We start from the raw sequence: 25870 nt of genomic DNA on the forward strand, positions 1-25870 counted from the left end.
ATCAAAAAAGCTTATAGACCTGATGTATTTACAGAGCTCCCATTCATTCATTTACCTTACTGAAACAGAGCCGAAATAGAAGCCACTTTAATTCATTTTTGTATGAAGTGAGGCATAACTGCATATATCCATACATTTTTTGTTTTCCAAGACAGAGTCAAAATCACATTACCTATCCAGATAAGGTTCAATTTTTTTTCCTGGTCCCTGGTGATTTCCCTTAGCAAAGTGGTTGCTTACAGATAGATTAGCTCCTTCCTCTTTCAGAAAGGAGCCGCTGCCCTGTTGCCCATCCCTCCCCACTGCAGATGTCAGCAGCTGAAAGCAGAGCAAATGGCTGGAATGCTGCACATAGGGAAGGGGGACTCAGTCTCCCCAACATACCCTGCACCATCTACGTCCTTCTCCACCAGACTACCCCTCCCTGATCGCAGCTCTTTCCAGGAAAAAACCAAATTCCTGAAATAGTGGAGCTGGAGGAAACGCAACAGGTGTGACTGGTCCTGGTCTGAGGACTACACTACAGGCACAGTGCAGGGTCCCTCCTGGTGGGCAGAGGCAGAGCATCAGAAAGGCAAGGCACAAAAGCAAATGAGGCAGTGATTATGCTAAAGACAATAATGGCCTTGTTATGGGAACTATTAAAGCGAACCTCCCAAGGAAGTAATTAGCCACCAAGAAAAAAAAAGACTCTGCACAGTGTTTATAAAAAGAAACTCCCAGTTAATTCAGAGTTGCTTATGTCAGGTGAGAGAGGTAGACACGGATTGTCTCTCACCTGGTGTAAGCAATTCACAATTAACGGAGTTCTTTTTTTGGAGGAGATTCCTCAGTGCAGAGTATCCTTTTTATGGTTAATTACTTCCCTAGGAGGTGTGCTAAGCACTTTGCTGTTTATTGATAAATATTAAAGCTGCTCCTCATCAACTCCAGGTCCAATCCTGCAGCACACTAATTATATCAGTTTTTTGTTTGTTTTGGTTGGGGTAGGAGTTCTGCCCCAGGCTCTCTCCTGCTTTGGGAGTTCTCAAGCAGGGCTATGTGGTTTCTGAACCTGACAGTAGGTCAGAGGAGGCACCCAGACAGAGCATGAATGTCAGCCTGGGGAGCAGCTGCAATGAACACATTTGTTATGAACCTCATGAATGGTGAAATAACAGAGTGCTCGTCCAAAGTGAGTTGGAAGAGGCAAATCATTTTTTCATCTGGGAACACTCTACGTTTAAAAAAAAATCTCAGTTTAAAGGGATAGATATTTTTATTTTAAACTGAGATAGATTTAGATACAATGTGGATACAGATATTTGAAGCCCTTAATAGCCTTTTTCAAACTGGGTTCCTCTGAGAAAAAATTAAGCCCTGGTGCTTTATGGCCACTAGTAGTCCTGAAACTTTAGCTTATAGCAAAACCACCTGGAAGGCTTGATTAAACACTGATTGCTAAATCTCCCCTGCCCCGCCCCCCCACCGAATTTCTGATTCCACAGACTTGGGGTGGGATGCAAGAATTTTAACTTCTAGTAAATTTCCAGGTAATGCTGATACAGTTTCTCTTTGAGAGCCACTGCCCTAAGACATCCATTACATGGAATGAATTAACTTTTTCCCTATGCATCTAGAATGGTACTAGCTAAGTGCCTTCCTTAGAAGACTTGAGAAAATTTTCACTCAAATATTTTCTGTATTCTACAGTGCTTACATGATAAGCCCTGTTGGAAAAAGCTGTCTTCAAATATCCCACAAAAACAGTTTATGCTGGTTCCATGCCTTCTTAATCCCATCCCTTTCAAAGTCTCCCAACACCCCACACAATGTGACCACCAACTTAACCTCAGGAAAGCAATGGCTGATTCTGAAGGACCAAGCTTTCCCTGCCATTGATCCTAAGAAGTAGAAACAGTTCAGACACACATGCCGGCAAGCAGACTGTCTTTTTAATAGTGAGAGATCTTCACTTGAACTGCTCACCCCAATTTGAAAAAGAAGAGACTCAAAGAAATATTTTTGCTTACAGAAGACAAATACTAGCTCATTAAAGTCTGAGAATACACACAACATGTGCATCAAGTGACAGGCGGATAATATTTAATTATCACCACCAAGACAGAGGTGTGAGATTTAGTTCATCACAGCCAGGGGTAGGAGAAAGGGTGTAGATTTCCTCTAAAAGTGGGAACCTCGAGGTGGGGAAGCATTATTAGACCGTCTGGCCTGGAAAGACAGGCCCTTCTTCTTCCCTACACCCTTTTATCTCCCAGAACTCAGAGTCAGGAGCTCCAGCCCTCTGTCTCTACAGAGCCCAGCTCCCATCATTTCAAGCCAGCCTGGGAGTCTGTCCGAAGTACCCATGCAATCCCGTGAGATGTCCTCTCCAGTCTGTGGGTGAGGCGGGGTAGGAGCTGTCCTTACTGCTGTCCTTACCTCTCCTTACTGCATTAGCGAGCTGTCTGTGTTTCCCTCGTTACATGAACATAGCCCTAAAAGTCAGCCTTTAATTCCTTCTCCTGTCACTTCTCTGGTTACTCAGGTGACACCATAACATCATAATGGTTAAATCCTAGGCTCAGAGGGCAGTCTTTGTGTCCCACTTCTGCAAGTAACTTGACTCTTCAAAGTCTTACTTTTCTTGTCTGTGAAATAGGCATGTTAATGCTGCCTCCATTAGTAGATGTGAAGTTTCGCTGAGGAACGTATGCAATATGCTTCACAAAGTGCCTGGCTCATGGAATGTCCCCACGTGCTGGCTGTTGCCAGCTCTAACGTCATAAGTAGTGATGTTGCTGCTTTTTTCCAGAACGGATGCCGAATCCACATAGATAGAGCCCAATCAATAATTTTCCCATAGTCTATAACCACTGAGGTTCTAACCAGTGCTTATCAAATTTCAGCATTGTATACCACCCTGAAGAGCTTGTTTAAAATTTAGATTTCTAGGGACACCCAGGTGGCTCAGTCAGTTAAGAGCCTGACTTCAGCTCAGGTCATGGTCTCACAGTTTGTGGGTTCCAGCCCTGTGTTGGGCTCTGCACTGACAGCTCAGAGCCTGAAGCCTGCTTCAGATTCTGTGTCTCACCTTTTTCCTGCTTCTACTTTGTCTGTCTGTCTCTCTCTCTCTCTCAAAAAAAAAATGAATAGACACTTAAAAACTTTTTTTAAAATTTTGATTTCTAGGCCCTTGCCCTTGAGATTCTGATTTATTAAGTCAAATATGGGATCTAGGAATCTGCATTTTTGCCAAGCACCCCTGAGGATTCTTATACAAGTGGTTTGCAGACCACATTTTGAGAAAAACTTGTTTAAATAATGGTTTCCACTGAGTGGGCTGACCCAGCCCAAGGTCATCGTGCCTACATTCCAAACCCCTACTCCTAGAATTTCCAGAACAAAAGAGAAATAAAGTGAGGAAAGGGGAATTTTATTTCAAGAAGAAATAAGCGGAGCACCTCGGTGGCTCATTCAGTTAGGTGTCTTACTCTTGATTTCAGCTCATGTCATGATCTCACAGTGCATGAGTTTGAGCTCCTTGCTGAGCCCCACATTGGGCTCCAGGCTGACAGAACAAAGCCTGATTGGGATTCTCTCCCCCTACGCCCCCATTCACACACATACAATCTCTCTCTCTCAAAATAAGTAAATTTTTAAAAAAGAAGTAATTAGAAAAATATTAATATATTCTCATGTTTAATTTTTGAGGGAATAATTTGAATGTGTTTTAAAAGTGTTTTCCATTCCTGGATGAAGAGGTGACCAATATTTGCTTCAAAATTTTAAAAAACCTTTGGTCTGCCTAGATGGTTCAGTCAGTTAGGTGCCTGATCCTTGATCTCATCTCAGATCATGATCTCATGATTCGTGAGCTCAAGCCTCACATCAGGCTCTGTGCTGATCGCACGGAGTCTGCTTGGGATTCTGTCTCTCCTTCTCTTTGCCCCTCACTTACTGTGCTCTCTCTCTCTCAAAATAAATAAATAAACTTAGGGGGAAAAACTTCAAAATTTAAAAAACCTTTAACTTTCCGTCATCAGGAGATGTCCATCCATCCACCCATCTATTAGCTATTCGTTCATGGTTTAACAAACATTCATTGAGGTTTTACTAAATGTTAGACATTGGAAATAATAAGACAAATACGCTACATGTCTGCAAAGAGTCCACATCCATCTGTAAAGATAAGATGTATGAACACATCATTATAATTACTACAGTCAGGGCTGACAGAGGACTGAGGACTGAGTGGAAGTCCTTCCTTCCGTGGGAGCACAGAGAAGTGACTACCATGGAGTGTGGGTGTCGGCTACAGGACAGGAAAGAAAGCCCATCATAATATTGAGTTGCTCTCCTAGGAGAGTCCTCAAAGCCACCAGTCTGTGTGGTCAGTCACCCCTGATGGGGGCTCTTCCATGCACCAGCAGCTTCTACATTTCACTCCTTAAATTAAGAACTCCACTCAGGCTGCTCTTCACCACAGTATTTTCCAGCTCTCCTCCATCTGCAAAGTTTGGTTCCTTGTTTTGCTCCAAAGGAGGCTGCCTTGGGTTAAGAGATGTGGATGCTGGCCTGAGTTCCAGGCACTCCAGCCAGGTCTAAATGAGGAGAAATAACACTGGAGTCTGTCCAAAGCACTTGGAACAGACAAAGCCCACCCCTTGCCCATGGTCTCCTCCCCCTTTCCCCATCCCATAACCATCCAAATTGGTTTGACATGATTCAGAAATGCTATTCCGGCATTTATCTCAATTGTTAATTAATAACACCTTGTCTGTGCATTTAGCAGAGCCAAGCTCAGGACTTCAGGGACTCTGGAAGAGTTATAGTTCTCAAGTCCAAATAGTCCCATTTCTTCATCCAATGAGAGATGAAGCTTGGTGAACCCATTGTAAATGCCTTGATTAATGTGTGCAAATCATGTTGACAGATTGGTTGGGTGGGGGACAGCTTAGAAGTGCAACATTGCTCTATTAATTGGGTTGGATAAGGATTCCCCTTGCAGTCCAAAGACCTTGTGGCAAATGTAGCTGGAGCCATAAACAGAGTCCCCAATTAACTCCCAGAGAGGAAAGCAATATATCTAATGCTTAGGAGGAAAATTTGGCCTTGAGGCCTCTGCCAGCTGGCAAGACACTGAGTCTCTCTTCCTTGGGAGAGAAGCAGAACTAACCCCAACTGAGGATCACATGGCAGCAGGGGGCTGAAATTGTTCTGGATCATCTAGTGTAAATAAGATCTTTGACCTCTGGGGACATATTTGACTAGAGAATCTTCTGTTTAGGAAACTGAGGGTTGGGGGTCAGTTTTCTATTGAGCTTTTTAACAACAAAAGATAGAGTCCATTCTTTATTGCATATAAAAAGTAAAATCAGTGAGATTTTATGAGAGCTTACATGCACCGAGCCCTGTGCAGAGCTTTGTATGCATCTAGGTAATGGGAAAGGCGACCAACGGGTGGGGGTATATGCTGCTGCTCCTGCATCATGCTTTCTGTTCCTCCACACAGCAACCTGAGAGATCACTCTGAATTGTAAATCAGATGCCATGCCCTCAAAGTCTTCTCATGTAGTTAAAATCAAAATCAAATGTTTCACCTTAACCTAGAGGGCCTTCTAGGGCCTTCTAGGACATGTTCCTTCCTTCTCTCTCACCTGTTCTCCACCGCCCTCCACAGCCACTCTGCTGCACCCTCTCTGGCCAGCCCCTCATCCTCACACACTAAGCTTAGGCACAACTCGGGCCCTTGCTGATCCAGGGCCAGAAATGCTCTGACCTGGACATTTTGCAGGAGCGGCTCCTCGCAGTCATTCTCCATTCTCAGCTCCAGCATCCCCTCCCCAAAGGGGGCTGCCTGCCTTGACCTGTAAAATCTACCTCTCTCTCTCCCGCATCACCCTGTGGTGTTTCCTTCACAGCAAATGTCAAGCTCCTAAATTATTCCATCTGTATCTTCCTCGTATGTTGTTGGTGTCTTCATAGCAGTAATGGAGGTTCTATGAATCTGTCTCTTCATAGTTTTTTCCATTTCACAGATAAGGATAGAGAGGTTTGAGAAAGTAATATTCAAAATAGGCTTCCAGCTAATCACAATCATAGACTACATTGCTACTTTAAAAAGCAGCAGCTAATTTCTAAAACACTAACAAAATTTGGAGTCCGTTTCTGAAGAAGGTTCAGACAAGTGCAGAATTTTATTATAAAGAGGCCTCAGGAAAAGTCACTTCAAACAGAAAACTTGCCCACTGAAGACCTTTTCACACTAAATGTATTTGACCATGGAATTTGTTGGGTGGTGGGGGTAGTAAAGTTCATGAGTTTACCTAACATCATACCTTCAGTGTTTTCTAATCAAGTTTTCAGTAGTTTAAATGATTATTAAGTGTCTCTTAAGGGATTATATTTTTCCCTGATTAGATAACAAATCAAATATTCATCATAAAATTGTGATTAAAATGCATAATTTGCAAAAAAAAATGTTAATAATTTAAAGCACTGTGGACTTATTTTAGGGAATTAAAGGATCAAAACACAGACTTAACTGGTGGCAAAGAGGTAGCATTTATAGCCTTGTGTTGGCTTCCTATATTTTTCCTTGGCCAGAAAAACTGCCTGTATTGCAGCAAGTACCCTCTTGGTGTCTTTGACCAGCATTTGAATAAAGGTTCAAGGGCCCTGGTGCCAAGATTTGCTCTCTTGCTCTCACAATCCTTCCCTTGGTCCAGATCAGTAGTTCTCCACCAGAGGTAAATTTACTCTTCAAGGGACATTTTGCAGCATCAAGAGACATTTTATGAGTGACAGCAGGAAGGAAGGAGATGCTACTGTCCTTTAGTGAGTAGAGACCCAGGATGCTGCGAAATAATCCTGTATCCACAGGACAGGCCCCACAACAAGGAATGATGCCAATAATGCCAAGAATAAGAAATCTGGTACAGATATTAACATCTCCTGGGGACATATCAGAGGGGTCTGGAGAGTTCCAGAACAGGGAGTGTCCTTTGTCTTGATGTCAGAGACGTGATGCACTGAGCACTTACTAAGACTTTACCCACATTGCCCAAATAAACCACAACTATAGCCCAGAAGAGCCCTTAGTATCCTTTACATCGAGGCAGATACTAAGGGCCAGATAAGTGGAATGGCTTGCCCAGGCCCCACAGCTAAAATGTAATGATGCTGGGACTCAGAACCCAAGTCAAGAACCTTCTTTGTGGACCCTCACAGCAGCTGACTCTTGTGTCCAGAACCTGGGCAGGGCAATCTGTGAGTGCTCAACACCTTTAGCCCCTCAGAAACATGAATTCTGTAGCATTCTGAAAAATAGCATTGGTGTTAGCTTTCCCCACCCCTCAGTTTTGTATTTGGAGTGCATTTTTCCCACAAAGTGCTTACATGCTGGAATGCCAGGGTATAAGCAGGGAAAGTGGAACAGTTGGGCTTTAAATAGCTAAACGTTCTCTGTAGCACAGCAAGAGCAGCTGCCCAAGGCCTGTGCTCTTTTCTTTGACTTTCCATCTTCGCAGCCAAGAGCTCTGGGGGATTGGAGAGGGGCCAGAACTATGTGGCCAAATGTGAATCCAAAGAAAACTGCAAGGTGTGCCCCAAAGCTCTGTGTGCGGGGCCTGCCCTTCCCCCTCCCCCACACAATGAAGACCAAACCTTTCCAGGGGGAATTCCCTCCCTTTTCCTAAGCTCAAGGTATTTTAGTGTTGATCTGCCAAGCCCATTTCTGGAACTCTATGGCCACACACGCTGAGGGACACTACCTCTTTGGTTCACAGGAATCATGGAGTACAGAAATATCAGACACAGAAAGGCTAAAATATGGAGTCCCCAGCAGGTACAAAAACCCAGAGAGAGAAAGGAACTTCTTCAAGGCAAAATAGCAAGGTAGGACAGATCTGGGACAGATGCCTGGTTCCCTGCCTGTAAATCCAGCACACTTTCCTCTATGCCATGCTGCCCCCACAAGGACCCCGTCACCCTCAAGAGAATGTGTGCCTGGCATTACTGATAAGATCGATCTGAGACCTAAGAACTAGACTGGGCACCCATGCACCTGAGAGACTGATCACCTTCTTTAATTGTGCCCCTACGCCAGCCTCATTCACTTTTCCCTAGTCCTGACCCTATTTGCACCTCTTATCATGGATGGTGGTGAGCAAACACCTCACCCTATACCAGCCACACACACACATCCAGCCAGATCACATGAGTGAATGAGACAGACTCAGCCACAAAGAATCCAAGGTCCGGTGGGGAGGGTGAAACATATGTGAAACCAGTCACTACGAAGCCATATACTCAGGATAGAATAAGCCCAATGGGGCACCTGGGTGCCTTAGTCAGTTGAGCATCCACCTTCGGCTCAGGTTATGGTCTCGCAGTTGGTGAGTTCAAGCCTCACATCCAGCTCACTGCTGTCAGCGTAGAACCCTCTTCGGATCCTGTCTTCCTCACTCTGTGCCCCTCCCACACTTGTGCTCTCTTCTAAATATAAATAAACATTTTTTTAAAAAATACATTTAAGCATAGAGCTGAGGGGCTATGACAGTCAGAAAAGGGGCCTCAGAGGCTTCCAGAGGAGGTAAAACTCGAATTTTGAAAGCTACAGAGGACTTAGCTCAGGAATGCAGGGAAAGCACTCGGGGGAGGCGGGGGAATGGCAAAGATGCAGAAGTATGAGACAGCAGCACACATTTGGGGACCTCTGAGAAGACTAACAAGACAAGCCTGTGCCGAGAATGGAGGATGGTGAGGCTGGGGAAGCAGGTCTGGACAGGAAGAGCCAGGTCTTGTGTGCCTTGATGCGCAGAGTGAAGTTTACCCCATGGATTTGCTTTGCCTTCCTCCATTTAGCATCTTGGTCTTCAAAATTGCTACTGTCTATCTGTTTGGGTTATTCCTAAATACATATGCTTACAGCAGAGAAGAAACAGTGGCCTCTCTTTATGTTTCATCCATTCCACGTGTACATCTTTCACTGGGAGTGGAGACAACCTAGCAGGGTGATAAAGAGACTTAGGGGCCAGGGAACTCTGGGTTCACGTCCTGGCTCCACCACTAATTCACACTGTGGATAGAAGCAAACTGTTCTCTAAAAGTCTCAGTTTTGTCCTCTGTAAAGTGGGACTAATGCTAGCTGCCACCTCATCAGATGCTGTGAGCTCAGAAGAGTTAATACATGGAAAATATTTAATGGTTCTCTTAGGTCAGTGAGCATCAGAATCACCTAGAAGGCATAATTCATATTGCTGGGTCCCATTCACAGAGTTTCTGTTACAATAGGTCTGGTGCAGGGCCGAAGGATATACATTTCTAACAAGTACCCAGGTCATACTGACCCTCTGGGAATCGCTGACTTGACACAATGGGTGTCATTTTGAGAGAAAGACAAGAGCTAATAGAGTGATTCTTCTCGGCATGGCATCCCTGGGCCACTTGATGGGGAGGACAGGCCAAAAAGTTCTGTATCCCAAGGCAGTGGCAACTTGATTGGTGTATGGACCCCAGGTACATCACTGTACTCACCTGCCACAGAGATGGGACTATGGAGAGGAGCTCAGGGCCCCAGCTTTCCAGGATCTGTCCCCCTCTTTTAAGAGCACTGGAATAAAGGACAGATGTGGGATGAGCATGCTGAAAGAAGGCATGTGGTAGCTGGCCCTGGTCTCTTACCTTTGTGACTTCCCAGGGCTTCTCCCATTCCCCCTCAGGCCCCGAGTTGATGCTGTGCCCCTTTCTGCTGCAGTCCTCAGGCTCTTGGGTCAAGGAGACTTGTGTAAGTTCTGGCTCCCGTTCTTACTGGTTGTACTTCCTTGAGCAAAGCACCTAACCCATCCAAGCCTCTGTTTCCTCATCTGTAAACTGGGAACAGCAACACCAACCTCACAGGCCTTGTGTGAGGTTTGACTATAAAGTTAATAGAAAGTGTCTAAATGCCACCTTAATGAAGTGACAGGTCTAACTCTCAGTATCTCCCTGTGTAATGTGACTTCAGACTCTCTAAACACACACTGATCCCAATCAAAAGTTCATCATGTCAAGTAACACATAACATTTCAAAATCAGAAATCCATCTTTTAGTCCTGTTCTAAAATATCCTCCTCAACTGCATACCCACTCCTGCTGGAATGGATGGTATCTTCCCTCAAAGACCACAACCCAGTGATCTGGGTGGCTCACTGACATATTGTCTGGCCTGCATAGGGTTTAAACATATTTGAATTAGTTGCTGACATTTAGCAATGGAGGATTGCATTTTACCAACAAAGAAACTGAGGAGCTAGAGAGTAGTTTTCCCAGAGTCAACTTCAAAGTGCTGGGATTGGAGCCTGGTTCCCCTAATTCTAAATGTCTTGCTTGTGCTCCTCCCAGACCCTCTTTCTGAAAGTAGTTGTTCTCCAGAGAGTCCAAGTCTTCTGGGATCTGGGAGAGGCAAGGGAAAGAGGAATCCATAGAGAAAGGGACACTGAAGTCACTGGGGCAAGCTTCTCCTACTCTTACTTCTGCTATGCTCACTCATAAATCACATGGCTCAGGAAGATCAGCTGGGGAGAAGTTTCTAGCCCACTGGCACCCATCACTTGAAATACCCTTTGATGCCCACCACAGGTATTGTCACTTCCCGACTATCACGTGGTCTTCTGTGGTCATTCCTGAGTCTCTGACGTGCCACCTTTGTCTATGAAGGTTGCCGCACAGATCTGTGCATGCATCCTTGTCCGGCCCTCCATTTATTCACAACCGTCAAGGTCATGGTTTTGTAATATCTTTCCACCTCAACCCAGATCATGCCATCAATTTCACTAGGCTGGACTATTGGTCTTCCAACTTCTAGTCTACTCCACAAAAAGCAGCCAGAAGAATCCTTTCATTTTTTTAGCTGGGCCCAAGACTGGGAAAATAACTTTATTTTCTTAGGGGTATGGGCAGATGTCAAGTTACAGAACTTCTGGAATTGCTTCTTGGTGCTGGTGGCTTTGGTGACCTTGTGCACCTTAAAATGCACAGTTTTGCTCAAGGGCTAGCATTCACCCACTGTGATAATGTCACTGACCTGGACATCCCAGAAACAGGGGAGACATGAGCACAGACATGTTCTCATAGCATTTCCTGAATCAGTTGTACTTTCAGATGTAGTAGTCAGTGGGTGACAGTGGTCCTCTGCATCTTCATCTTGGTCACCACAACAGACAGAATCCACCCTCAGATGGAGACATTCCAGTAAAGGGGCATTTCTTGTCAATATAGATGCTCTCAGCGGTCTCGTTGGTTGTCTTAAAGCCCAGACTGATGTTTTTGTAGTATCACGGGAGCTTCTCCTTGCCAGGTTCTCCCAGCAGGACCCTCTTCTTATTTTGAAAGATAGTCAACTGCTTTTGGCAGGCATGCTCAGTCTGTATGCCCATCATCTTCCTGGCTGCCTGAAAAAAGAAGAATGCTTTTAAAAGTCCATTGCATCATGCTCCCCTAGAAACCTTCCCTGGGCATCACATCACCCACAGAATGGTGACTAGGTTGCAACAATGGCTTGCATCGCTCTGCATTAGTGGGCTCTTTCTTCTACTCAGCACTTACATCTTCCCTCTACTCTTCTCCCTTATCTGGCCCAGCATCCACCATCTTGTTGTTCCTACTCTGAAGATACATTCCCTCCCTGGACCTTTGCAACTGCTGTTTCTTCTGACCAGAATGCTCTTCCTCCAGAGGTTTCTATGACTTGTCTCCTCATTTCAGGTTTCTCCCGAAATACCACTTCTTCTGGGAAGCCTTCCCTGCCTTACCCCCATCTAAAGCAGGAAACCCCCTCTTCCATCAATTGCCTACCCTTTGTCCTGCCTTACTTGTCTTTTAAAAACTCCCAGCTTCCCAAAGTCTATTATACATGTAGGGGTGCCTGGGTGGTCAGTCAGTTAAGCATCTAACTTTGGCTCAGGTCATGATCTCACAGAATGTGAGTTAGAGCCCCACGTTGGGCTTTGTGCTGACAGCTCAGAGTGTGGAGCCTGCCTCAGAATCTGTGTGTGTGTGTATCTCCCCTACCCCCATCAAAAAACATTAAAATAAATAAATAAATAAATAAATAAATAAATAAATAAATAAATAAAAATAAAAATAAGAAAAAAATAGATAAACATTAAAAAAAATTTAGGTCTGAATACATTTATCTGTTCCTTGTTTCCCTTTTAGAATCTAGGTTCCTAACTGCAGGGTTCCTCTCTGTATTGATCAACTAATTATTGAATGAATTGAATGAATGGAGGTTTTAATGAGAAGTTTCTAGGATAGAAAGCAGTTGTCTTTTTTTCAATACATTATTTTAGTATGAATACATTTCATTTTAGGATTAAAAACACACCCATAAAGGGGCGCCTGGGTGGCTTAGTCGGTTAAGCGTCTGACTTTCGCTCAGGTCATGATCTCGCGGTTCGTGGGTTCAAGCCCCACGTCGGGCTCTGGGCTGACTGCCAGCTCAGAGCCTGGAGCCTGTTTCAGTCTGTGACTCCCTCTCTCTCTGACCCTCCCCTGCTCACACTGTCTCTCTCTTTCTCTCTCTCTCCTAGAAATAAATAAAACATTAAAAAAAAAATTTAAAAAAAAAAAAAACACACCCATAAAATGACACCCAAATCACTACATACCATTCATACCATTTTATTAATGCAAAGAAAACTTAAATGTAAGATATATTAATTCTTTTTAGTAAGACATGAACACAGTTATATTTCTTTTCATCTCTGTTTTCAACTGGGCTCACTCTATATACGGACCTCCTGTGGGCTGGTGGCAGTAGGTATACAAGCTCTGTAGTCCTCTTCTGAGACAAGAGGAAAGGCAGTGACTGCTGAGAATCACTACTGAGAGAGCCGGAACTCACAAACCATGGCCAGCTTGGTGAGGCATGGAGTAGTGAGATCAGCATATTTGAGGCTGGGCTAGCTATGTGTGAATCCCACCTCTACCACTCATGAGCAGCTGCCCAACCTTTTCTAGCAACCTAGCCTGTCTAGGACTAGGTTCTCTATCTGTAAAGCCAGAGTAAACAGACGACTGCTATACACTAAATGCCTTTGCACAAGGTTTATTTAATCTTTGACAAAGGCCCCGTTAAACTATTATTATTATTATTATTATTATTGTTATTTCCACTTTACTGATGAGAAAACTGAGGCTCAGAGAGGTAAGCTAATTAGTCCAAGGCCACACAGTCAATAAGTTACAAACCTCCAGCTCCTATGATGTTAATTGGCAGTACACTACTGGCTCCTAACTCCTACTCCTAGAAGTAGAAATGAAATGAGGAAATCTCCAGGGACTGCTAAGCATAGTACCTGGAGTATGGCAATAGCCATGTTTAGGAATTAGTACTTCAAATTTCCCTAATCTACCAGGAAGCTTGTATGATAGCTGAATCTGCTCCCTTCTCCCAGTTGGATGTCTGGGGGTAACTTCTTCATGCAGCAAAAAGACAGACATCCTGCCCTCCGCTAATTCTCTCAACTCCGGGAGGGGGGGCAGTCCCCCACCTCCCCCCAGGAGACAGGGTCTCTCCTCAGGCGGAAAGTAACTGTTCCGGCTTGTTGCTCAAAGGTGTTGTCGGTGGTGACAGCCCCTTTTCTTTCTGAGGGGCCCAGCGGGTCACTGTCTGGCACCCCACCAGCCCGCCACTCCCTGCTGGGCTGGCTTCTGTCTGACCTGTCAGTGGGCTCTTTGAAACGGAGGTTGATGAGGGGCACAGTGCAGGGACGAATAACTGGACTGCAAGAGGCCAGGAACAGTGGGCAGAGGGTGAGCCTTTGGGAACATCAGTGGCTGAGATCAGAGACCCTTGCTCTCTGTTGCCAGTAGTTTTTGTAACAGAAAACCAGGGAGATGGCAGCAGCCAGGATAGAAATCCCCCAGGTATAAAACACATGGCCCTAGGCTAACAAGGTTGAGACTGTGCGGGAGAGGCCTGTCAGGGAATGTCCAAGGTGGGCCAGTTCTCATCAAGTCAGATCATTATTCCTAGAGGCTCTGTCTGGGCTGAGGAGAAGCAGCAGAGGAGGGGCGGGGGGAGAAAAAAGAGAGTAGGCTGAGAGAAAGAACAACAACTAGAAAATGAAGATGTTTTGTGAAGCCTCAGCATTTCATCCCCCACGTACTATTCACCGAGGGCACTATTCATAGGAGGTACGTATAGCCTCCTATGAAGAATTGAGGATAGAAGCCAAAAGTGTAGGCTTTAGAGGTAGACACCCAGAGGGTGAATCACTCCTCCATCATTTACTAGCTGTGTGATTATGGACAAGGCCCTTGACCTCTCCAAGCCTCAGTTTCTTCATCTGCAAAATAGACGTCATAGAAGCCACCTCAAAGTGTTCTTGTGAGCATATGGAATGATGGCTGGATAAGAGTGTAAGGTGTAAGCTGCCAAAACACAGAGGAGCTTAAGCGGCTGGCAGAGAAATAGGCCTGTGGTGGTCCACCTATCAGAAGTGGGAGCTAGGGCAGAGGCCTGGCTGAAACACTCGGCATCCTAGGTTTCCAAAAATTAAATCTCCCTCCAATATGTATTTAACTCATTCTTCTTCTGCTTGACATAGTCCTGCCATAGGTAAAAGAGCTTAGTGCAGACACTAACATGTCATGGTGGTGGGCACAACAGCTCCTGCGTGTTAGCCATTTGGAATAGTCTACTGTAGCAGACCTTACATCACAGATCCATGGAGGATTTGGCTTCAGAGTGCCACAAACTGGGTCAAAACCCAGCCCCAACATGCAGAAGCTGTGTGGTCTTCTGCAAGTTATTTGCCCTTTTTCTAAATCTCCAGTTCCTCATCTGAAAACACCGGTGCTGATGATACTAATGATGCCTGAAAATCTGGTGGTGATTTAATAAGAAGATGAGTGTCAGGCACTTATCATGGTGCCTGACACCTCATAAGATTTTCTTTTTTTTAATGTTTATTTATTTATTTTGAGAGAGAGAGCCTGAGCAGGGAAGGGGCAGAGAGAGGGAAAGGGAGAGAATCCCAAGCAGTCTCCACACTGCCAACACAAAGCCTGATACAGGACTCGAACCCATGAACCATGAGATCATGACAAGCCAAAACAAATAATCAGCCGCTTAACCAACTGAACCACCCAGGTGCGCCCCACCCCTGTAAGCTTTTCATAAGAGCCAACCATTAGCTCTGACTAGACATGGTTGCCATTAATGCTTCCTCACCCTACTGACCCCCCAGGTAGTGTCACTTAACATAGGGTCTCTTTGCTGAAATACACTGGCTTTGGGGGGCACTGGAAACCCAAGGACAAGGGCTCTGAGCTGATGTGCTAGTAGTGATGATGTGGTGTGTGTTGCACCTAATCACCCCAAAGTGTGCATTTTAGGAGAAGGTCAGGGAAGCATAGTGAGTACTACCACTTATGAGTATTAAGTAGATGAAGGTGTGGCTGAAGATAGAGCTCCTAAACCTAGAGCTCTGTGTTCATGAAGTGCTTCTGTATTGCACTAGACTATTGTGGGGAGATGCTCTGGGTCAAAAGGGGTCCATGGTCAGGAATTGCTTTGTGTTCCATTGCAACATTAAGGATTCATAATGCATATTCACACATCAAAGGCTCTGAGAAGTCCTGCTGTAAAGAAACTAGCTTAACTGTTTCACCAACATTCCCCAAGTTGTACTTGACCACAGATCCTCCAGTGCCACCTCTACTTCTATGTTTCAGGGAACTCCCATTAACATCCCCCGTCTCTCAGAGTCAGATATACGGCTATAGGTATTTGAGAGATGTTCTCAGTAATTCAGAGCAGGGGTTCTTGAGCTTTAGTTGGCAAAAGAATGAACTGGGAATCTTCTTTAAAATGTGGATTCTCCATTTCCATGCTCAGAAATTCAGTAGGCCTGAGTAACAGCAAGAATCAGCATTTAAAAATCACTGAGGTGATTCCAGGGCAGGAGGTCAGAGAGCACACCTTGACCAACAGCAATTCAGAGCCTGACTTCTGGAAGTATGGAAGTATGGAGCTCAGAACAGCAGCAGCAGCAGCAGTACCCAGAAACTTGTAAGAAATGCAGACCACCATAGGACCAGAGAATTAGAATCTACACTTTAACAAGGTCCCGAGTGATTCCAGAGATGATTATATTTTAAGAAGAATTGGTTTTAAGATTTTTATTTATGGTACTTATCTTTGTTTTTCTTTTCCATTTGTTTACTTTTGATAAACACTCAAAAAAACTGGATACACACTGCAAGCTCATTGTCACAAAATCTCTACCAACCCTCATCCCAATACATGAGGGGTTGACCAGATGCCCCAATAGTTTCATGGTAAGTTAGAGTCCCATTAAAAAGTGGTCTTACCTAGATTATATCCCTGTCTTCAGTAACAGTGCCTGGGTTTTCCTAAGCAGCCTTTGCTTTCTTTCTCACACACATCCTGAAGAGTAGGAAACATCCAGAAAAGCAGCTCTCAGTGGGGCCTCCATTCTGCCAGATCACTGGTCAGACATGATTGATCTTCCATTACTAAGTCATAAGAAAAGCCAAAGGTGCTTTGGAGCAAGGATCTTTGGCCTTGGAACTCAGGGAGTGTCAAAAAAGAGTTGGCAAGAGGCGAGAGGAAAACTTCCAACAGGACTTCCAGAAGAAGCACAAATACAATTTCACTTCTTGCAATATTTAAGAATGGCGGTTGCTCTGGTTGGGAGGGAGGGGATGCCTGGGTAACGACGGTCCATCAGGCAGCCAGGGTATTAATGGCAGGTGAAACCTTCCAAATGAGCACCCTGTCAGCCAATCTATTGCTTTAAAAGGTTGGCAATGCGGGAGACCTAACAGAGGCAATGAAGAACTAATCTCATATTGCCAGGTTAAATCAAGTCAGCCTTGCCTGCTCCTTTCACTTTTTAGTTACATCAAGCCAAAATACTTTCAATTATCCCTCACTTCCAACTTGTCAGCAGGCATTGGGTAAAATGCAAATGGAACAGTGCCTTCCCTGGTGGAGAGCAGAAAATATTACGAAGAATAGCCTCCACTAGTTGAGCTCTTCCTGTGTATTAAGTGCAATACCTTCATCATCTCATTTCATGTGCACCATCTTATATAATCTCCTTGCTCTTTGGTGAAGTAGGTGCTATTAAGTCCACTCTATATATGGGAAAACTGAGTCACAGGAGGTCAGTCACTTGCCTCACTTGTCAAGGTTACTTAGCTAATGAAGGATATAACAGGGTTTAACCATTCTGACTCTAAAGCCCATCTTCTTTTGCTATTTGTCTAACTGGACCAAGAATCCAGTGCTACTCTGGGCGAGTAAGTCCTTGAGCTTTGGAGTACCCTCCCAACCTTGAAATTTTCTAAGTCCTCTTCCAGTGGCAGGGACTAGCCAGGGTCAGCAGTGCGGTATAGGTGAAGCATGCCAGCACAGACTAGGACCCACCTGAGCCCTGGTCCCTATTTCTCCCTTTAGGGTGCTCTCTGACTCCCTACCATTCCTAAACCCATCCCCATGCACGTGAGGTTGACCAGATTCTCAGAGATATTTGGGGATTTGCATTTATGAGATATCTCAGGGCCCAATGCCCAATCTTAATTCCAGTGGACAGATTGGCAAGTAGATTGCTCCTGCTGGCTGGAGGAATATTTTGCAAGATCAAGTGAGATCAGCCTGCCAGAATGATGCTGATACGTCAATTTGGTAGCTCAAACTGTTTATGTAGATAGGGGCCTGGCCAAAAAATATTTGCTAAGAACCCCACACACTTTAGACACTGTCCTGAAAAAGCTCACCTTAAAAGAAAATAACTCCCAAGGCAAAAAAGAATCCTCAAGAACCTCTTTATGTCTTGGCCATTCAGACACTTCAGGCCTTTGCCAGTCAGCCCCCACCACTCCTTTATTTCCATCACAAAAAGCAAACAGCATAGGCTTCTTCCTTCTTGCCCCAACTTGGTACCTCCCCCTTCTCTCCACTCTTTGTAAATTATCTACCTCTCCATCATTAACTGATCTCAAGAATGGCCCTAGGATTTATTGGGTCCACCACCTCAGTTCCCTGTATTTTCCTTGGGGAAATAAGAACTTGGCAAGTACCCCACTCTGTATGCTAAACAAACCTATATGATGCCAAGAAGACTCAAAGAGGAGAAAAGAAATAGAAAAGATTCCCAAGCACGTACTAGGTTACTAGGTGCTCACAACTGTTTATGTACCTAGCATGGATTATCTTAGTCCTCCCACTGCTCATGTGAGGTATCATCATCATACCCCCTTTGCAAATAAGGAAGACAGAGCACAGGCAGGTTGGTATCTTGTCTAAAGTCAGTCTGTTAGCAAGTACATAAATTGCATAATTTTAAATACACACCTCAGTAAATGAATATGTATACACATGCTATATGGCTAGGTGCATAAGGGGAAGATCTGGAACATTTCCAATACCCAGAAGTTTCCCCGGTGTCCTTACCAGCCAGTACCTCGCCATTAAGGTAACCACGATTTCTAACTTTCTACCATAATTGATTAACTTTGCCTGTTCTTGAACATGCTATAAACAGAACTATATATACTCTTCAAAGCCTATGTTTTTTTTTTAATGTTTTATTTATTTCTAGGAGAGAGAGACAGCGTGAGAAGGGGAGGATCAGAGAGAGAGGGAGTGACAGACTCTGAAACAGGCTCCAGGCTCTGAGCTGGCAGTCAGCACAGAGCCTGACGCGGGGCTCGAACCCACGAACCGCAAGATCATGACCCAAGCGAAAGTCGGATGCTCAACCGACTAAGCCAACCAGGAGCCCCCAAAGCCTATGTTTTAACCAGCCTCTTAGTCCAATGAGTAGGGAAGGCAGTTGGTGGTTTGTGATGCCGCTCATCAAACCACAATCTGGAAAGAGTGAAGCTCACTTTTAAAATCTGAGACGATAACCCGTTCTCGTCAGGTGCTATGTGCAGATAGTAGCAGAGCTACCCACAGGACCTGAAGTGAATTGTTGGAGTCGATTTGTGCCACCCTGTCACAAAATGAAACTAAGAAGAGTAAATTTAGATGTTTCTCTGAAGCCTTTAATACCCAAGAAAGCTGGAGAGTTCATGCAGGTTATAAAGGGAACCACTTGCATACCAAGCTACGGGGAATAAACGGCACCAAAATTGAACAAAATGCTTCCATCCGGATTCTCCATAAGCTGTCCAGTTTACAGAGATCAAAAAGGAAAATAAGTGAAATGAATGAAATAAACACCCTCTCATTCCTAGAGACGTCCCTTCCCTGTAAGAGTGATGTACAGACTCAGGCAGCCTTCCCCAGACAGAAAAGATGTGCATGTTTCAGCCAACTCTGAAATACCCAGTATCTACTGTGGCTCTCTGCAGCCTCTCCATTAACCCGTGGCCTCCTCCCCTGAACATAGCTTCACTAGTAAGTGTTCAGTTAAGGCTTTGAGGTTGAATCTTTTAAAGGAGCTCCTTTACAAATCTAGCAGAGCATACTAGACAGTGGCTGGAAACAGCTGGTGCAAACTTGAAGCCAGCCCAGAAGGCAAGTGCCACCCTGTGCCAATGGTAAACAGCTGAATGGGAGCTTTGAATCTCATAGGTAAATAGTGTAGTCCCCAGCAGCCTGCATTGCAGGGAATAAATCCCCAGGTATCTTGTTTCTCATGTTGATTTTTTTTAGAAGCTCGTTTCAACCAGCCAGATTCTTTCCCAGCTGTAGGAGTAGACAAGCCTGCAGAAGTAATTAAATCTCACCGCCACCCACACTTCCCCAGTTGATGGGTGTCCACTGCCCTGTCTTCAGATCCCTTGGGGAAAGAAACGTCACCTTCTCCTGATAATGTAGAAGACAAAGGGTAATGATCTCACTGGTTGCCTTTTCCTAGTTTTTATACAAAACTGCTTTATAGCCACTTGGATAACTTAGCTACCCTGAGCCTCAGTTTCCATCTCTATAGGGTGGATGAGGGCATAATAATGGGTGTAACACACAGGTAACAGAGTATTCACTTTACCAGGCACTGTTCTAAGTACTATATATGTAATAACTGCTTTAATCCCCGCCCCCTCCAAACTGTGCTTTCTAACATCATTATCATCACTTCATTTTGTACATGAGGAAACTGAAGTGCAGAGCAGTTACTAGCCCAGGGCCAGCAGATTGGTAGTTCCTGATCTGAGATTCAAACCAAGACAGCCTGACCCAGACTATGCAGCTTAAGGGTTATATTATTCTGCTCTGTGCAGTTGTGTGAGGATTTAAATCAAAGACATGTACAAATCTCATTCCACCTATAGCATTTATTAGTACTGTCAATTAACTTATTGCTATTTAGAAACATAGCATTCTTGACAAGATTCAACCTACCCATAGCAAATGCCAGTGAATAATTCTAATAGGGGATATTAATTTCATTTATAACCATGTCCAGTTTTTAATTTTTTTAACTTTTTTTCATTTCTGAGAGACAGAGACAGAACGTGAGCAGAGAAATGTCAGAAAGAGAGGGAGACACAGAATCTGAAACAGGCTCCAGGCTCTGAGCTAGCTGTCAGCACAAAGCCTGATGCGGGGCGCAAACCCACAAACCGTGAGATCATGACCTGAGCGAAAGTCAGACACTTACCTGAGCCACCCAGGTGCCCCACCATGTCCGGTTCTTATAAACTGAAAAAGCTGAAAACTTTGCAGAGTTTCTGGTTATAGTTCATTGAACACAAACTATGCCAGACTGATATTATATATATCAATTCATTTATTCCCCATCACATCACCCTGTGCTATACGCATTATCATAACTCAGTTTTAAAGGCAAAGAAATTGAAGGTTAGCAAGATTGGTTATCTTTCTAAGCTTACATAGCCGAGGACTAGAAGAGATGAGCCTCAAACCCAAATCTATCTGATTCCAGAAGCCGAGATCCTCCCTCTGACACTGTGTAGAACTTTTGGCTTTTTACCTTAGAAATTCTAATTCAAAGGAATCAATTTAGCATCAACCTGATTTCTGCTTCATGTTGCTAGACCTGTTATGGAAGATTCTCTCTGATTTTCTTTATCAAAAGCAATAAAAAGAATGCCTCCTATATTGTTCCCAGAAAGTTTTTCCACATCCATATTTCTTTGAAATGGCCATTGCAATTAGCGTATGACATATGCATGTGGAATGCAGCCAGCGCTGTGACTTAGCATGTGTTCTGACGGAAAGCACCTAGATAATTCTCCACAGCCACATCTCACAGAGCAAAGTAAATGAAGACCCATTAGGCAAATGCGGGACACCACTGTGGGGTCTGGTCGGGAAGGCCTGGGTCACTTCCCCAAAAATGCTGAGTCAGAATTGGGCCCTTTTTGAGGCCTCTGCACACCTCTTTCACCACTCTCACCGTGTAAAAGTCCACCAGACAAACAAGTAGGTGGATAAATAAAGAAAGGAATCGGCCAATGTCGCGGCAGAGCTGTGCCGTTCTCACTCCCCTGTTGAATAGAGACGCCAGCAGCCTCTAGGGTCCTGAACCGGCAATTCAGAACAGTTTGATTGCCTGCTTGATTGTTTGCAAGATAACTGCAGGATTGTCAGTGACAGGGTAATTTACTGAAGATTGCCATGTCAGACTCCATGCAAGGGGCTTGCTGGCATAAAGATGCAGCTCTCATGACTGACAGGCCACTGGGAGATAGCAGTGCCAATTTAAAGTTCACGGTGTCGTCTGAAAGTGTTCGGCGGCGGCAGCCCATAATCATGCAACATGATGAGGTCATTACAGGAATAACGTATGCTCACACTTAATAACCAATAGAACCCCAAATGCGCAATCTCTGGAGCCGTTAAATGTAAATATGTAGGAGGAAATCATTTCTATCCTTTTTTTTTTCTTTTTTTAGCATTTGCCATCTGCGATTGCTGATGTGTTTATGGGACATCTCCTGCTAGACAGGCCCTTAAATAAAAAGTCCAGAATCGACAAAACAGTGGGGAAATTTGAGGTGCACTCTTTGGAAGAAGTTGCAAGTCCAGAATGAGTGGCAGACTAGTAGGGGTTGGGGAGAAAAGTGTTGAGTGCTTAATAGAAAAACTGTCCTGTATTATTATTTGAGCTTGATGAGGTTCTCAAGCTGGTTAGTTGGAGGGGGCAGTAAATCGGATAGGGTGTAGGAGATTTTGCCACCTTCAGTAGGGAAAGGCCACCAGAGACAGATGGAACTTCTAGTGGTCAGCGGCCTTAAAGAAATCTATGGTGCTACTAACAGTATGTTTTTATTTTCTCACCTGAGAAGTTTCTGCAGCTGCTGAATGAAGCACTGCCAACCTATCTCAGTGGGATAATTTTAAATCCAAAGCAGGCATTCCGTGTTGGATTCCTTCTGTCTAGTGGAGGCATTCCACGGAAGGTGATGTTAAAGGCAGAAAGCTATGCATTTTTTTTCTTTCTTTTTTTTTATCCTGCCAAAGACTCTGGGATCCACTATACGATCTGAACATACATCTGCGATGGTGCCCAAGCACCATCCTGCTGCCGAGATACAATTCTCTGGCCCCATTTCTTGGTATGAGATTTGTGAGGCTCTGGGGAGCACCTGATTCCGCCAGCACATCAGGCAGAGGTGTTCAGAGCTTTGCCTTCGAAAGTCTCTAAATTTAAAGTGTGTGAGCCTGCTCACCCTCCTGGGTCTGCATTTCTAGGAAATTCTGTAAATCTAAATGTGTTACGAGGCACTGAAGCAACATTTGCCCATGTGGAAAATAAGAGGCTAGTTTTAGTAATTTAAAGCCAACCAAAACACACAACCTCCTAATTTGTTTGTTTGCTAAAAAGAAAGTAATGCATTAAAATAATTGTACATTAATTGCTAAATTACAGTGGAACTTTGGTGAAATTACATATTTCAATTTCGTTAGCAGAACCAAATGAAAAAGAGTAATGCCAAAAAATTACATTGTAGTAAATTTAAAGCACACAGCCAGACCTCTGATTCAGCGTTCCAGTACAAGAGTCTATCAAGTCACAGCCCAGGGTTTGAGTATATGTTTCTGTGATGTTAATTATGGCCCCAAAGTGTCTTGCTATCAAATCTGGGAGGTGCAAGCAAGTTATTCTCCAAGCTTCTCCACTGTGTGTTCAGTCCATTCCCGGCAGAGTGAATAAGTGTTGGCCAACTAATCCATTCAAATAGGGAATTCCAAGGAGAAAACACTACCCTAAACATTCCCATGCTCAAACCTAACATGCATGTGAAGAATGGGAAACAGTCCTTTATTCATTCAACAAATCTTTGTTGAATACCCAATTTTGTGGTTGGTACTAAGTAAGACATGAATGTAGAAATGAATAAGACACTGTTATTCTCTTCAAAGAGCTCATTTTCCAGACAGGAAGGCAAGCACACAGAGATCATTAATTCTAGCACAAGGAAGTCAGCATTAACAAAGATTTCTAAAAGTTACTGTGCATTAGAATCACCAGACAAGACTGTGTAAAAGGCAGATTCCAGGACCTACTCCTGGAGGCTCTCCCTGGGAAGCTCTGGGATAGACCCTTGATTCTCCCCATGGGATTTTGATTCAGAACCATTGTCTGAGAACTTGTTATTGAGGGATACACAAATACCATTTCCTAGTCAGAGGCATCACCAGGAAGGCTTCCTAGAAGAGGTGGCCATACTTAGTCTGGGTCTCAAAAGATACAGTTGTATCTGTTTCCCTCACTGGATTGTCAGCTTTCATAAGGACCAACCCCATCATTCTTTGTTCTTTATACCGTGTTTCATTTCCAGAACATGGATGGCACTCAGATGTTTGTTGAATAGTACATGAATGATAGGAAACAGCCCAGGAAAGGGATGGAGGGGCAGGGACCTAGTAAATCTGGATGTTCAAAGTGTTACAGGTGTGTGGCAAGGTGGCACCAGAAACAATTGGGTGAACTGATAGCTTACTTTCTGGGTGTTTGAACCAAAGCCATTTCTCCGCATCTCCCAGAAAATGCAAAACTCACCCCACCCAGTTCTCACACTGGTCAGCAGTACCCTCCCTGTCTGATGGGAACCACGAATGGAACATTTTTCTCCATTAGAGAGAGATTTAAGGAATCCCATGCATTTTGATGATTTGTGCACCCATTAGCACAAGGCCCTGAGACCTGGCTATGGGTAATTTTTTGTGCTGTGCTATTCTAAAGCAAAGTGTTTGGTTTTATTTCCAACCACTCAAATATACTTGCTCATAACAGAAAATGTAGAAATCCTAGAAAAGTATAATAAAGAAAAAGGAGAGAAACACACTAATCTACCAGCTGGGGATAATCATTTGTCCACATTTTCGATTATTTCCTTTCAGTCTTTTATTTTCTGTGCATAGATACTGGGACTAAACTAGACTTGTCAGTGAAACCTGCCCCTTCAAGCCCTTGGGAAGGGTTGATGCTGTTCATGACAAAGGTGTTAGAATCTCTCAGCTGCTTTGTGCTGCGCACTGCACTGACCCTGGCTCCCCCTCTGCCCTTCCAGATGGCCTGGTGGATTGCCTGGACCCTGACTGCTGCCTGCAGTCAGCCTGTCAGAACAGCCTGCTCTGCCGAGGGTCGCGGGACCCTCTGGACATCATTCAGCAAGGCCAGACAGACTCGCCTGCCGTGAAGTCCTTCTATGACCGCATCAAGCTCTTGGCAGGCAAAGACAGCACCCACATCATTCCTGGAGACAACCCCTTCAATAGCAGGTAGGCACCCTTTTGTCCACACAGATCCCAAGGTGGCTGGTTGCCTCCCTCTCAGATTAGGAAGAAGTGCTCCTGTTTTTCCGTGAGCCCCGTTGGCCTGGAAACTACCCGTTGAGGGCAGCTCCTCGCTCTTATTCACATAAGGCCCCTTGCTCTCTGTGGGTCGAGCCCCAGAGCGGAGTCCTCATCTATCTACAGGATTTGGCCACCTTCAACCCAGAACCTGCCGGAGACTCCTGTTGATTGTCTGGTTTTTAGATCATTTTTATAATCTATTATTTTAGAACGTTATTATTATTTTATCACTGTTTATAAAATACCTCTGATAGTGGCTTTTGTTTGATCATCACTGAAATACTTCATTCAACAGAGTATTTTTTAAAGCAATTATTAACTTAATAACACAGCTTATCATTTCTGGCACCTTAGAGCCAAGATAATGCCAGTGGCTAGAATTTATTGAGCACTTATGAGCCAGAGACTTTATATAGACCATCTCTAATCCGCACAGCAGCCCCATCAATTGCATCTGCTAACTGCCTACTTTGGGCAAGATGTCATGATGGGGCATTTTATCCCTCTTTCCAAAATGATGGAGTTTCTCCTGTGTTTTCTTTTGCTCTCACTTACTAATTTGAATATTCTAGGGGCAAATTCTAGATTTGTTTTATAGTTAGCTTGACCCTTTCCTTCCTCCCGAGACAAGTTAGAACTGTACACCCAGATAAGAGAGCAAGAAAAAGAGTTGGCTTTGAGACCTCCCATCCTCTTCCCCTCCTAGGCACTGTTTCTGATTCTGGAGGTGAGAGAAAGGATAGGAGAGGCAGGGTGCTTCTTATGGTCTGCCTGCATATCACAGATCTCACTCTTGGTGAGTCTGGATCCAGATGTCGATAGTATTTGAAGATGTTAAGATGGCAGGCGTGGTCTCCTTGGGGATATCTGTCTCATTTCTATGCTCCTTTCTGTGGGGAAGTAAGAATTACTGGTTTCATTAAACCTCTAGGAACCTTGAACTTGAGCGGGGCACTCCTGGTCTCCTCACCCTGTTAACCAACTTTCTCATGCCAGCCTACTCTTAGTTCTCTTTATCCTCACTTAGTTCTGGGAAGGCCCAGAAGCAACTCAGGAAGTATGCTGCCCACGCAGCCTTCCAGCCAGCAAAGAAAATAC

At 44.3% G+C, this 25870-nt stretch overlaps 1 protein-coding gene and 1 pseudogene across 1 annotated transcript in view; one reads left to right on the forward strand and one right to left on the reverse strand.

Moving 5' to 3' along the window:
- TENM2 (teneurin transmembrane protein 2) overlaps positions 1 to 25870 on the forward strand; it is a 1153031-nt gene that overhangs the window by 1033524 nt on the left and 93637 nt on the right. The window contains 1 exon segment of the mRNA XM_039247655.1: positions 24487 to 24697. Within this exon segment, the coding sequence (XP_039103586.1) occupies positions 24487 to 24697 (211 nt within the window).
- On the reverse strand, positions 10862 to 11402 carry LOC120242130 (annotated as a pseudogene).

This window comes from Hyaena hyaena, unplaced genomic scaffold (assembly GCF_003009895.1).
Source record: "Hyaena hyaena isolate Hyena2069 unplaced genomic scaffold, ASM300989v1 scaffold_300, whole genome shotgun sequence".
Classification (NCBI taxonomy): Eukaryota; Metazoa; Chordata; class Mammalia; order Carnivora; family Hyaenidae; genus Hyaena; species Hyaena hyaena.